The sequence below is a fragment of the Syngnathus acus genome, chromosome 4 (genome assembly GCF_901709675.1).
Source record: "Syngnathus acus chromosome 4, fSynAcu1.2, whole genome shotgun sequence".
In the NCBI taxonomy this organism is placed as follows: Eukaryota; Metazoa; Chordata; class Actinopteri; order Syngnathiformes; family Syngnathidae; genus Syngnathus; species Syngnathus acus.
This window is the reverse complement of record NC_051090.1, coordinates 2403592-2418306: the sequence shown is the minus strand read 5'-3', so window position 1 is coordinate 2418306 and position 14715 is coordinate 2403592. Positions and strand designations below refer to the sequence as shown.

General features: G+C 45.9%; 1 protein-coding gene across 3 annotated transcripts; it reads left to right on the top strand.

The window, feature by feature from the left end:
- The first annotated feature begins 78 nt into the window (after window positions 1-78).
- oca2 (oculocutaneous albinism II) lies at window positions 79-12453 on the top strand. 3 transcript variants are annotated; one of them, XM_037248666.1, is made up of 25 exons: window positions 79-203; window positions 1326-1517; window positions 2734-2955; window positions 3421-3516; window positions 3596-3793; window positions 3874-3931; window positions 4065-4137; window positions 4216-4373; window positions 4464-4546; window positions 4616-4769; window positions 5056-5127; window positions 5257-5322; window positions 5589-5645; window positions 6578-6702; window positions 6775-6913; window positions 7529-7661; window positions 8137-8284; window positions 8497-8554; window positions 8637-8745; window positions 9570-9697; window positions 9779-9838; window positions 10499-10603; window positions 10681-10774; window positions 10849-10942; window positions 11998-12453. In XM_037248666.1, the coding sequence occupies exons 3-25, from the start codon at window positions 2741-2743 to the stop codon at window positions 12083-12085; spliced, it is 2511 nt and encodes an 836-aa protein (XP_037104561.1). In that variant the 5' UTR covers window positions 79-203; window positions 1326-1517; window positions 2734-2740; the 3' UTR covers window positions 12086-12453. The 3 variants fall into 3 exon arrangements, with proteins under 3 accessions (XP_037104561.1, XP_037104560.1, XP_037104559.1); XM_037248665.1 differs by lacking the exon at window positions 79-203 and having other exon boundaries at window positions 1081-1513; window positions 3626-3793; XM_037248664.1 differs by lacking the exon at window positions 79-203 and having other exon boundaries at window positions 1082-1513.
- The last annotated feature ends 2262 nt before the right edge of the window (window positions 12454-14715 follow it).

Below are 14715 nucleotides of genomic sequence, written 5' to 3'. Positions count from 1 at the left end.
AAAAAACCGAGCCATCTTTCTGAGTAGTAGTTCAAAGGCACGAGGGAAGGCTCGGCTTAAAAATCAATTGCATTCTTTGTCGACTTAGCTGCCTTTTTTCCCAGGAAGAATGTACACTACGCTGCTGAGAGTCAGGTGCTCTCATACAGTCCGACTGGAGGCGAGAGAGTGAAGGCCTCGTACAATCCACTCAAAAGTAGCAGGTTACGTAAAGTCAATTTTGCAAGCCTCATTGTATCGTAGTACACTCTGGCATTTGATTTGTTAATATTGAAAGGGGTTTTTAGCCTTCAAAGAACCTTATGCACATTTTTTGTCCTATATATCACGTGTAGTAAAGTGACCCGAATGGATGTGGACGTGATCCCATGACCTTTGATCCCGAGATGTCTTAAGGCTTTAATGTGCTAAAACCCCCAAACATCACACACTCATGCACACACAAACACACTTTCCTCAAGAGTCTTGCGGTCTGTCTAACCTTTCACGTGCTTTTAAAACAAAAAAAACAAAAAATATTGAAATGCTGATAAATACCAATGGCACAAAAGTTTGCCAGCCGAAAACAGTAGAACCTCAATTTTAAAAATAATAAATAACTAAACAATTAAGATTAATACATTTATAAATCCAAGCTTACCGTAACAAAGTCTATATATAAATAAAAATATGATAAATGATATTTGTAGATATAGATCATCAGAAAACATGAATAGCAATGGCAGTTTATGACTCATAAAGTCTTTCAGATGATTAATCAGATTATATATGATTAATATTTTTTATTATTCATAGGAACTCTTAAAATAATACCAAATGAAATCATACATATTTTTTGTAGAATTTATTAACCTAATATACAGTATTCTTAGTACAAAACTAACAGTTTCCTAATTAAAAATAACTAACATTAGTTACAGTTTAGAGAAACATTAACTGACAACTTTTCATCATGGAAAATATAATATATATGATATAATATAAATATAACTGCTCTATAGCTGTACATTCTGCAATTTTGTTTTCAATTTTCAACTCGGTGTCAACTCTGCAAATTTTTTTTTTACAACTTTTTCAGTTCAAGTTATGAGACCAAAAAAAAAAGAAAATCTAGAGTAGAAAATCACTCGAGCAGTAAAATGAGTGTTGCAAAAATGCCGTTATGGAGTGTTGTGAGGATTAAATGGGCTGTAGGGGGTGGGGACTGGGCGAAGTCTTGCAGTTAAGCAGCTATTAGAAGATTGGGCCTCCTCCTCCTTCTCCTCTTCCTTCTTCTCCCCCTCTTCTTACCCTCCCACCTTCCCCTGCCGGCCGAGCCTTTGCAGTCCAGGCCGCCAAGGACCATCCGCCTCCTTCGCTGGGAGAGGAGACGCCGACACCTCCAGCCTCCTTCCCTTCCTTCCTTCCTCCCTTCCTTCTGTCTCCATCATCTTCTTCAGTCACGGCCCCACTGGAGGTCGCCAAGCGGAAGCGTTGCTTGCCCCCGTCATCATCTTAAACAACTTTTGTAAATGTAGGTAAGCGCTCATCCTCTCTCCCACTTGTCTTGGTGAAATTCAAAGTGGCCTGTTTAAGTTTCACAAGTTTGCTTCTTGTTTTATTACATGTATTTATATACACAGTAGTACGCAAAGGTCTTAGGCCGCCATTTCATTTGTAGTTTTAGAAATGGCATAATGTTCATAATAACAAAAAATATATAACTAATTATATTAACATACCGTCATGGTCTTGATTTCATCAAGTCTTATTCTTGTCTAGCTCTAATTTCAAAGTCTTGGTCCTTACCCTGTCCTGACCGGTTTCATTCTTGACAAAGTCTAAACGCTCACATGTTGTGAATAGTACAAATGTGGTGTATCGTACATTCTAAATCTGCGCAGAGAGGCGTAGTAGACAGAGTATAATTTTGCAGACGTGCGCAAGTCGTCCTTGAGAAAGGGTGTTGTGCGCTGTTGTGGGTGTGAACACAGCTGACTGCATTTGCCGCCAATCAAAGCGGCTCCTCTTCCCTTGAATTGCGGCACACTCGCATCTTATTTTTATTTCATTTTTGTGTATTTTGCTCATTTTAGAATGGTCACAGAATTTCAAGGATATTTGCTTTCCTGTCCAATGTCATAACTCGTCACACTTGACAAACACTATGCACGGACTAAATCTTCATCTGAATCAAATAATGAAAAGAGTGTAAAATTGTTAAAAAAGCAGTTTGTATTGCTCGTACAGCCGGCGGGCAAGAGGCGCCCACAAAGGCTCTCATTCATGACCAGGATGAGGTCCATCACATGAATTGGACAAGGTTGTTATGTGGTTAGTGAAGACGTCAGAAGCAAAATTCTCATCACACAAGTGCGTGAGTCAAGTGAAAGCTCGGCCCCGGGGGTGTCCGCTGGGTGGACTCTGACGTCTCCAGTGATGGATAGTTACGGCCAAAAAGTTCTACGCTAGCCTGCAAACTACCAGAAGCGCCGACCTCGGCCTCAATCGTAGCACGTGAGCGCTAGTCGGCTTCCATGTGAGCAATAATCCCGCCGGATTCCTGAGCGCATGTCTGATGGAGCCGACCCGGTCCACTGACCCCCTGCCGCCATGGCCCCCCTCAGCTGATGTGTTTGCGGGTCATGTGATGGCCCTAAACGACGGCTATCAGCTTTTCTATTTGAGTTCTGTGGCAACTGGCCAAACGATGACAAAAATAATGTCCTTCCTCTCCTTTCTTTGCTCCTGCAGTGTCACCATGTACCTGGAAAACACAAGCAACCTGGACCTGGAAAAGTCCCAGGCCTCAGCGCCGGGCCACCAAGCCGCTGGGAATTTCGGCGAGCTGCGTCTGCTGCAGGGCATCTCGGAGCGGCGGGAAACGCAGAAGCTGCAGCAACAGTCGGCGGCTCTGCCTACGGGACAACGCGTCATCCACGCTGAGGCCTTCCTGCCCGTTCGACAAGAAGACGGGTGAGGACCAAGCACAATCAACATAGAGAAGTGTGTTTCATGTGGGGACGCAGCTGCGCTTCCCTTGCAGGTCTCTGCATGCAGCAGCAGGTTGATTAAAAAAAAAAATAAATAAATAAAAGTCAACCTAATGATGGAAGTCGTGTTTCTGGGGGCAAGAGCGCATCTGGCAGTCTGCTCGCACAGATGTGACACCTGCTCAGTCGCGGTCACAGTTCACGACAAAGCCTTTTTGTTCCTTGAGAAAATAGACATACTGTTTATTTTTAAACCTCCTCTAGGGCTTTTGAACACAACACAACCAAAAGGCCCCCATTAGTGCTGCTGGGAAAACTAGAAAAAAAAAAGTTTCCCTGACAGGAAGTCGGACATTTTGACACAAATGATGAATATCCCCAAGATGGACGACTCTGGCAACCTTTTTTGTTCATGCCTTCTAATATGACCGTTTTGTTTTTGTTGCAGGCACAATTTCAACATGGTTAATATTCTCACCGGCAAGAGGAATTCGGCTAACCTCTCCGAAAGGTCGCCTCTGCTCAGGTTTTCACAAGATGACAGGTATGCAAAAGAAAACAAAAACAAGTTGAAATCAAGCTATTGCACATCTGAGGACAGCTTTTCTTGCTCATGCTTCAAGCGTGGCATACATGACCATGCATAATCCCAGTTTCTACGGCGGCGAGGAACCTTGGGACAGCAGCGCCATGGACCTGGAGAGGAGGTACCGCTTGGGCAGCGAGGTGACCAGTCTGTCCCTGCTGCGCTCCAACTCGTCCGACAAGAACGACCCCCTGGAGCACCTCAGCCTCAGCTTCAAGCTCGCCAGAAGTTTCAAGTGAGCATTATTTTTTTTTATTTATAATGGTCACTCTATATATACTAGCTGGTGTAATATGTTGTTGCTTGTGTTTCTAGATGGTGTTTCCGTATCTCCAAAGTGGCCATCATCTTCACAATTGTTGTTCTTTGCAGTGTAAGTGTGTCGAAATTAGCTTAGCTTAAAATGAGGAGAAAATAACCCAGCTCCACTTCTGTATTTATTTATATATTTTTAAAATGAATTTATTTTGAAACATTTGATTTAGAATTTATTTTTGTTTTTCCAGCTGCTCTTCAGTATGTATCCCGATCGGGACAACCCTTGGAGGATGCTGGCCGTCTCGTCAACCGACAGCTTCTGTATCCGCTAAACATTTCAAACAAACAACAGAAGGCAACGTTTGTCGCTTTGCTCCTTGACGGATGGCCGCTCGGCAGCGATGAACCTGACGGAGTTCCGCGACAACGCTCTCCTCAAGCTGCAGGTGGGCGGCCCCTTCAGCGGCGCCGTGGCGGACCCGGACAACCAGGAGTACGTGTTGGTTCAGGTGGAGCAGACTGACCCGCCGGGCCAGAGGAGGAGGAGGGCGCAGCAGGTGGGACATTCAAGTCGGAAAATTATGAAAATATGAGAAAAGGGTTCTTCAGAAAAAAAATAAAATAATTGGCTTCATCTTTTTTGACAGGTGATTTACAATTGGACCATTCCTTTGCACAGCGAGCGAAGCGACCAGATGGTGCTGACCAAAACATTTGAGATGCTCAGCAGGTACATCTCCACATCTTTCTGATTGCACTTAAGTCCATTTTCAGGAATTTGTACTTCTTCTTTTTCTAGCGACCCCATCACCATCACGGTGCAGGCCTTCATGGCGGACGCTGAGGTGGTGCCGCTCTCCATCACCTACCAGTCGCTCTACTTCAGCGTGGAGACGCAGGTGGCCATCGCCGGCATCATCCTGACGGGGGTCTACGTCCTCATCATCTTCGAGGTACGGCCGTGTGAGGGGAAAATCAACACAAGGCTTGGAAGCTTTACAGATGGGCTGGGGTGGTGCTAGTATTTTTTCCTTGGGGGAGGCAAGAATGTCTCCAATCATTCAATTATTTAGACCTGGGAGGTCGAAGCGTATTTCAGGGGGCCAGTGCCCTCGTGGTCCACCCCTCTAGCGCCGCCAGTGGTATGTGCTAGCAGTAGTAGTAAAAGTATTAGAATTTGTACTTGTGTGAAGTGTTAGTAAAATAATTGTTGTATGCTGTCGTGCTTGCATTTTCCAGATCGTCCATCGCACCCTGGCGGCCATGTTGGGATCTTTGGCTGCTTTGTCCGCTTTGGCCGTGATTGGTGACGTAAGTTTACATCTTGTGCTTGTTAGTCAGTCCACATTATATAGACTAGCCAGATGAAAATTCTGTATTTTCATTGAACGTTCTGCTGAAGTTGCATTTTGCTTTTGTTTGTTTCTCTCCCTCCCGCAGCGGCCCAGTTTGGTGCAAGTGGTGGAATGGATCGACTACGAGACTCTGGCTCTGCTCTTTGGCATGGTGAGACCACGGGAGTCCGTCCGCCTTTCCTCCGCAGTCTCCTCCATTGTTGTTCCCTTTTAAAAGCCCGTCTCCATGGTTACGGGCAAAGCTGAAACGCACTCAGCCTTGCTGATACTAAAATTAAGGTTGTTGTGAGCAACAACAACACACATTGACGCAATGTTTTGTGTAAATATTTAGGAAAGTTAGATTAAAAAAATAAACAATAAATTGCTGACCAAGATAAGGAAGTAACGACCACAACAAATCTTTTTTTTTTGCAGATGGTGCTGGTGGCCATTTTCTCCGAGACGGGTTTCTTCGACTACTGCGCCGTCAAGGTGCGTTTTGGTTCCCGCTTACATTCCCAAGATTGATGCCAACCTCCCGGCTATTCTTCACACTTGACATTTAAACGACCCCGCACGGGTGACATTTGCTGCGTTTAGCGGCCTTAAAGTAGGTCAGCGCTGTACAAATGGGATGAGTCGGTCTGGAATGTCCGCCGATGAGCCGGTTAAAAGGTCAAAGGTCACCCCGCCCTTATCACATTTGGCCCGAGGTCACAAATTTCACACGGGGATATAAGAGGTGTGAGCTTTTCGTCAGCCCGCCTTGATATTCCCGAGTGTAAATTGAATTTGTGGCGTAGGCCCTCGAGCCAGCGATCGAGCCCGCTCGCCTACGTCATCGTCGCTTCGTCTTGGAGGTCAAGGAGGTGCGCAAACTCCTGGTAGAACTGTTCCCGCTAATCCTGAATATGCGGAATGTGTCCTCTAGGCTGAGGCGAGGATAATAATCAAGGCTGATGAATGTTAAAAAAACAGGCTGAGTGAGAAGGACGAGCCACCTCGCTCATCAGAGATTTGGTTCCTTTGCTGCTCGGTGATTGAACATTTGGCACCCAAGGAGAAAAATGATCAAAATGTACTTTTATTAATTTCATTTTTTTATCAACGTGAAAAAAAGATTTTCAATGATGTATAATTGTGCATTTCTACCTGGCAGAAGGTCCATGATGAACCTGTTGAAATCACTTTTTGTTCCATTTTTGTAAAATATGTGCCTTTGCTCCAACAAGCGTAAACATTCTGTCGGTTATTTACAGGTACCTTTTGAGAAATTTGCCAGTAATTTCACCACCCATTTGCGACACCGACCTCTTCTTAAAAGTGTACTCTGTAATCTTCGATTTGCGTCATCTCAAGTCGCTGATGGATGGCTGACTCATCATTGTGTCACGTTTGTTCCTTCCTTGCTTACTTCCTGACAGGCCTACCGCCTCTCCAAAGGCCGCGTGTGGCCCATGATCATTATCCTCTGCCTCATCGCCGCCATCCTCTCCGCCTTCCTGGACAACGTGACCACCATGATGCTCTTCACCCCCGTCACCATTAGGTGCTGTTATGCTCCGCCCACTTTGGATGGCAAAAAAGTTTGGTGATTCGAGTCGCGCGAATTTCTTCGCAGGCTGTGCGAGGTGCTCAACCTGGACCCCAGACACGTGCTGATCGCCGAAGTCATCTTCACCAACATCGGCGGCGCGGCCACAGCTGTGGGTGACCCGCCAAACGTCATCATCGTGTCCAATCAGGATCTGCGCAGACAAGTAGGCTCTCACCCTTGATGCTGACTTTCTTTGTCCTCGCCGTGTACTCTGGTGACAAGTGTCCTCGGCAATACCCGAAAGATCTACTTGAGTACTCCACCGTCTGTACTCTCGGCGGCACTGCAATGGGTTTTGTAAACATGGCGGTAGAATTTCAAAAACAAGCACACTCGGACGTGGCCTAAACAACGAGACGCGTCTATCTCTGGATTGCCCTCGAAATATCCCCGCCTCCCTCTCGGTGCCACGCAAGTAAACAAACAAGCGGGCAAAGCAAGCATGCGTACACAAGCTGTCCTTATCAGAGTGCCGCCACGACCCGACCCAAGCGGCGCCCCCCCCCTCATCGCCGTCCCCCGCCCACTTCTCTTCCGTGAGCGCTGCCAAGACAAACCGGACGTTTGCTGGAATCAACAAAACGTCCACGTCCGCCAAAGGCCAAAATGTCAAGCGCTGATGTCAGCGGGAAGCTGCTTGGAGAATGAGGATTTGGTTATTTGGCAGAAAAATATTCCGATAACTGATTAATCGGCCGATAAATTCAAACGAATCGGTCACATCAAAATGTCTGCCCCTACCGTGACCTTTTGTTGCGTCATTGTGCGTCTCTCGCAGGGCATCGACTTTGCCAACTTCACCGGCTACATGTTCTTGGGAATATGCCTGGTCCTCTTCACCTCCTTCCCGTTCCTGCGCATGCTCTACTGGAACAAGAAACTCTACAACAAGGAATCCATCGAAATTGTGGGTGAGTTCAAACTATGAGGTCACTGTCACTTTCCAGCATCTTCTCTGTCACGTTAGCCTCTTAGGATGCGGTCCATCACACAGAGAGAGACACAAACGTTTACCCTCGATAACACGCGGTCCCAAGGAGAGCGGGTTCCACGGGGCAGCTTTAAAAGAGAACCACAGGAAGGTGGATCGTTTAGTGGCGAGCCGATTGAAGGAAGCCGCCCCCGCCGTTTGCTAATTATTTCCATTTGCTAACTCCTTCCTGTTCTTTTGATGTTGCATCTTCTGGGTCGATTTTGAACATCCTCATAAATGGTTTGGCCCGGCATGACCGACACAGTGGTAGCACCTCCTTCAGCGGCGGTGGTGGTGTTGCTGCATTCGTCCCTCTGCGGGGTTCAGCGCTCATTGACCGGAAAGACCATCTTCAAAGACACCAGCGCCAAATTTTTCTCACTTTTTTTTTTTTTTTTTTTGATCTGCCGTAGAGCTCAAACACGAGATTCTGGTGTGGAGGCAGACGGCGCAGCGCATCAACCCCGCCAGCCGAGAGGAGACGGCTGTCAAATGTCTCCTGATGCAGAAAGTGCTCAACCTGGAAAGTCTACTGCGCAAGATGATGAAAACATTCCAGAGGTAAAAATGAAACATGGCACGAGTTTGACGTCATGTTACGCCCAAGTAGTTCGTGTGCCATATCCCCTACTTGCTTGGATGAATTATTCGAATATGCCAAAAAACATATATTTTTTAATTAATTATTTCTTTCCAATGATTGCTAGCCTGTTTTGCTTTCCACGTATATACGAAACTATGCATTTAAAGGGAACACGAATTGTGCTTGACAGAGAAATTTCCCAAGAGGACAAAAACTGGGAGCAGAACATTCAAGAGCTGCAAAAGAAGGTTTTGCTTTTGTTTTTCTTACTTCCCAACACTTGAGCTGATTGTCACCATCCTGATTGTTCTTTTCTTTTGTTCCCCGCAGCACAGAATCACCGACAAGGTGCTCCTGGTCAAGTGCGTGTCGGTGCTGGCCGTGGTCATCTTGATGTTCTTTGTCAACTCCTTTGTTCCCAGCATACACTTGGATCTCGGTAAGGGCCCGAATGTTGCTCCCGCTGTTCCTATTTTAGTGGCCGATTGAAGTATTTACTTACTTACGGACGGTGCCGGTGCACGGCGACTTAATTACGGGCTGCTCGGTGGTGACATTCGTTGAACGAGCGTGACCCCAGACAGCGGCGGCCCAGGTAATTGGTTTCAATTACAGCTGCTTTCAAAAGCTCAACCTCATTAAAAGCTCATTAAACCAACACGGTTGAGATTTCATTCCGCTCCGTAGGTGGCCGGCAATTTGTTTTCGTTCGGCCGATGCGGTCACCCGCTCGCGAGCAAGCGAGTGAATTTCTCACATAATGAGTTAGTAATGTATTTAAATCGATATCTCGCATTGTGAGTAAATATTCAATATGAACGGAAGTTATTTTGAAATTCTCATTTGTTTGGTTAGCTGGGTTGTCAGACAAAATGGGAAGAAAGTCAATTCGATGTAGCCAAATAAATAAAGAATGCTACGAGGTCCATTCATGAGCGTGAATGGTTCGGTCCAGTCTAGTCCAGTTCACTGAGTTCAGCCTTGAGAAGCAAAATGATCAAAACATGCTTCAGACTCAATTGACAATAATTTCATCAAGCACATTCAAAAGAAAGAAATACAGTTTATTTCTCTCTTGCTCTGTTTTTGTTTTGCGTGTCCTTCCACTTCCATTCATCCTTGTTCTTTCCCTGGACGTAAAGTAATTGCAGTTGATATTGACAAAGAATGGACTCTCATCCTCGTTTTCTGTTTTTTGTCTAGTTGTTAATGGCTTTCTCGTAAATCTCCATTTACTCTCATTTTGTTCTCTCCCCCATTCAGGTTGGATCGCCATCCTGGGCGCGCTGTGGCTTTTGGTCCTGGCCGACATCCAGGACTTTGAGATGATCTTGCACCGCGTGGAGTGGGCTACGCTTCTCTTCTTCGCTGCCCTCTTTGTCTTGATGGAGGTGCTTCTTTTAAAAAAAAAAAAAAAGATGCGCACGAAATGATTTTTATGATTATTATGATTTTTTTTGTTAATGTTGCAGGCTCTGGCCCAGCTGCAGCTCATCGACTACATTGGCGAGCAGACGGCCCTCCTCATCAAAGTAAGTCACCTTTTTACTTTAGTATTTATTTTCTTTCTACCACAACGTGAATAGCGAAAACCTCAAAGTTGTGTCATTGCCTATAGTTGCTACAAGATGGTACCAAAGTGCATTTTCAAATGAAGCTCCTCCCCTCAGTTCAACTTTGCGTATTTCTACTCCGTCGGTCATTCCGACACATCGGACACATCCCCTGCAAATTCCATGACGGCGTTTCCACCTGGTTCCGCTCGGAACGTCATTGTCTTGGCTAGCGAGCGGCCGTGAGATTGCCTGCGTAATAAATGCGTCAGTTGGTATAAAGCGGCGGGCCACCTAGAGCGCAGATAATCGCCGGTGACAGGCGGCGCGGCGCTCTTTCCATCTGACTTCCTGTGAAACAAAAAAACACACATCTGGATGCAAGCGTGCGACAGGTGCGAGGCAGAGATCTTATTTGTGTTGCTTAGCGACTTGATGGAGCAAAACAAAGCTTTGTGAGGCACACAATACAAATACTTTGCTTTTGTACTCGAGTAGATTTTTTCTGACATTTCCATTTTACTCCCTACATTCGAAAACACTTTCTACTCTTTACATTGTCAAAATCGTCTGGTTCTTTCTTTTGAACTTCCACGAATGACGTAAAAGAACAACTGCTAATGTTTGTTTTGATTGCAGTCGGTGCCGGAGGACCAGCGCATGGCCATCGCCATCATCTTGGTGATGTGGATCTCGGCCTTGGCTTCTTCTCTCATCGACAACATCCCTTTCACTGCCACCATGGTGAGCAAGCGGCTGCTAACGTAAAACATTGACTTGCTAGGTTATAAATGACGCTTTTTTTAAAATTATTCCTCCAGATTCCAGTCCTCATCAACTTGAGTCAGGATGCCGATGTGAACCTACCAGTGAAACCGCTCATCTTTGCCTTGGCCATGGGAGCCTGTCTCGGCGGTGAGTTTCCCTCAAAGTCAAACGACCGACGTTTAGCACAACAAATCAACATCAGCGGTCATGTGTGTGTGAAGGAAACGGCACGTTGATCGGCGCGTCTGCAAACGTGGTGTGTGCCGGCATCGCGGAGCAACACGGCTACGGCTTCTCCTTCATGGAGTTCTTCAGGTACCATGCTTTCTTCTCCAAATGCTGGGCCGTTTGGTCAGTCAACTGGAGCACACGCACACACACACACACACTACTACTTTCATTTGGGCTAGGTTTTATTATAAGTCTCTCTAGCAAGTACTCCAACCTGACGCAGACTCCCATGTGCGCTTTGAACTCAAAGAGCCAGTTGCTATGGCAGCTAGCTCATTGGTTTCATCGACAGCCACAGCAAGCCATCGCACATGAGCAGCGGTGGCAAAAGTATTCACACCCTTCTACTTAAGTCCAAACAGGCTCCTTGTGTAAATCGAGACAAGGAACAGTAAGAGTGGCTCACTTAGGTTTGTGCAACCCAAATTTTTTACAAAGCTCTTAGAGCCGTGAGTGGTGCAATACTACTGATAATAATAATGAATCATAATTATAGGAATAGCCTTTGGTTTCTCTTCCTCACTGTCTTTTGACTTCCTGGATGGAAGCGTGGCCTCCGGTCGCCACCTTTGCTCGTGTCGCAGCTGCTCCGAGGGTTGGCGCTGATTGGTAGGGGCGACCCCCTCGCAGCCCTCCGCAGCTGAGATCCGACCGGTGCGGCGTTGAATTCTCGTCCCGCTTGATCACTGCGCTGCCTTTTGCTGGAGCGTGACTAAGCATGACGAGTGCAAGCTATTCCAATCCTTCTTTTGTTTCGCTAACTAAGATCACAATTGAAAAAAAAAAAAAAGAACAACAAACCAAGCAAATGAAAAAAAGACTTTTTGGAATATGACCTTAAAAAGAGTTGCTTCAAAATGTCAGACTTGCTGTGTCTTGGCACATGTCGGCGTTCTGGTGCGGGTCCAACGGATCCGTGCCGGCTGACGAGCCGGGGGCTAAGTCTCCCGGGCCCCGCGAGGCGCCATGTGTCCATGGAGGACATGGACGGTGGCCAAGGCCAACCATCTGCAGTCACTCCAGCGTTTGAGGACGTGCTCGAATGAAAGTGGCGGCCAAGTGACAAGTTCAGGCTGAACTTGTGGGTTCATTTTGGAGGTTTTGTGCAACTAACGCTTCTTTGTTTTGTGATCTGACAGGTTAGGCTTCCCCATGATGATCATGACGTGCATGATCGGCATGTGCTACCTGCTGGCCACTCACATCGGACTCGGCTGGAACATGTGATCCAGGACTTGAAGGTTCACAAGAACCAGACCACAAACCAGAATCCGAAGAGGTCGGAGCGAAGACGAGAAGAATGGCAACCGTTAGCACAAATGTACATTTTCCCTCTTCCAGTTGAACAGACAATGAATTGTTCAGTGTTGTCAAATATGGCCTCAATCATTAAACAAAATATTCCCCAAAATATATTATTTATGTTTAAAGAAACCATGACACCCAATTAAAGGGATTTTTATAATCGTTCATGTAAAATATTTTTTCCACATAGCCATAAAATAATGTTGGCGGAGGGCGATGATTTAATGCAGATGATTTTTAACTAAGAGGAAACCTTGAGAAATCAAACGATTAAACTTGGTGTTTTGAAATTGCTTCGAAGCTTGTCTATGTTTAAATGAAGCCTATTGGAGGGTATTTTTCTCCGTTTTTCACACGCGCACACGCACACAGCACAGCACTGCTCCGGAGTTGCTCTTCCTTTACTGATGACCTGCTTCGACCGAAAATCCATAGTTGGAAATCATTTGGATATGTAAAACGAAGAGAGAAAACGAAAAAAACAACGAATTTTTAACGAAATAAATGGATTTGCTGAGGTATCAGGAAGTGGGTGGGGCAATGAGAATAAAATCCGATTGGTTGGAAAGGGGGCGCGGTTATGCAGACGAGGGGTCCTGTGATCGGTGGGATGTAAAGTAGACGTGGCGTCGTCGATTTGAAATGCTGCCCTCCGATTGGCTGATGGATAGGTGGGCGTGGTCAGGCCCATTTTAGCTGCGCTCTGATTGGTCAGACTGAATTTGGGCAGAGGTAGGAGGCGGGCAAAGTGGCACTTAGGTTTTTGAAGGGAGTTTTCAGTCTTGAGGTGAGCGTTGGTTGCCGTTCTGTCACTGCCAAAGTCACGAGTCTTTGGTCGGGTGGTTAACGTCATTGCCTCTGACACGATGGGAATAGTGTTCGAAACCTCCCCTTGGGCTGTACTTTGTCAATTTTCTCTCACTTCTGCATAAAGATTGTGACTCTTATTTTTTATTTATTTTTTTACCTTTCGCTTGTTTAATACTGCTTCATGATTCGCTGAGGTCTCAGGAAGTGGGCGGGGCAATGAGAATGGAATCCGATTGGTTGGAAAGGGGTGATGCAGACGAGGGGTCCTGTGATTGGTGGGATGTGAAGTAGGCGTGGCGTCGTCAATTTAAAATTGCCTTCCGATTGGCTGTTGGAAACGTGGACGTGGTCAGGCCCATTTCAGTTGCGCTCTGATTGGTCAGACTGAATTTGGGCAGAGGTAGGAGGCGGGCAAAGTGGCACTTAGGTTTTTGAAGGCAGTTTTCAGTCTTGAGGTGAGCCTTGGTTGCCTTTCTGTCACTGCCAAAGTTGGTCGAGTGGTTAACGTCATTGCCTCTGACACGTTGGGAATAGTGTTCGAAACCTCCCCTTGGCGATGGCGGGTGTGGCACTTTTCAGTTCCATAATTTTTCCCTAATGCGGTGGCCTGTCACGTGGTACGCGAGTGTGCAAAGCGCCATTGGACGAGCAGGCGAGGAAGATTTGAATTGGCGGATGTGACGTCATGAATTGGGGACGGTACAATACCACGCATACCATGCAATGGCACAGTACAAGCGACAAAAGACGCCATGCAATGGCACAGTACAAGCGACAAAAGACGCCATGCAATGGCAGACAGTACAAGCGACAAAACACGCCATGCAATGGCAAACAGTACAAGCGACAAAACACGCCATACAATGGCAAACAGTACAAGCGACAAGACGCCATACAATGGCAAACAGTACAATTGACAAAAGACGCCATGCAATGGCAAACAGTACAAACGACAAAAGACGCCATACAATGGCAGACAGTACAAACGACAAGACGCCATGCAATGGCAGACAGTACAAACGACAAAAGACGCCATGCAATGGCAGACAGTACAAACGACAAGACGCCATGCAATGGCAGACAGTACAAGCGACAAAAGACGCCATGCAATGGCAGACAGTACAAACGACAAAAGACGCCATGCAATGGCAAACAGTACAAACGACAAAAGACGCCATGCAATGGCAGACAGTACAAGCGACAAAAGACGCCATGCAATGGCAGACAGTACAAACGACAAAAGACGGCATGCAATGGCAGACAGTACAAGCGACAAAAGACGCCATGCAATGGCAGACAGTACAAGCGACAAAAGACGCCATGCAATGGCAGACAGTACAAGCGACAAAAGACGCCATGCAATGGCAGACAGTACAAGCGACAAAACACGCCATACAATGGCAAACACTACAATATATACAATACAAACACTACAATACATACAGTACAATACAAACAATACCATACAGTCCAATACCATACAGTACAATACCATACAAACACCATACCATACAAATACAAACAATACAATGAAATAAATAAATAACTAATAACTGATGGCATTTGTACGTCGTCTCTGAGTATAACTTTTCTTTTTTAAAAGCTTTTAATAGATTAAAAAACAGTATAGAAAATAATTTGAAAAATATAAAAAGATCAGAATGAAATGTGTTATCTTGGTGCGTTGTCCGCTAGCTTAAATACTGTACATGAGCTTTCAGAATGCTTCGCTTTCTTGCGCC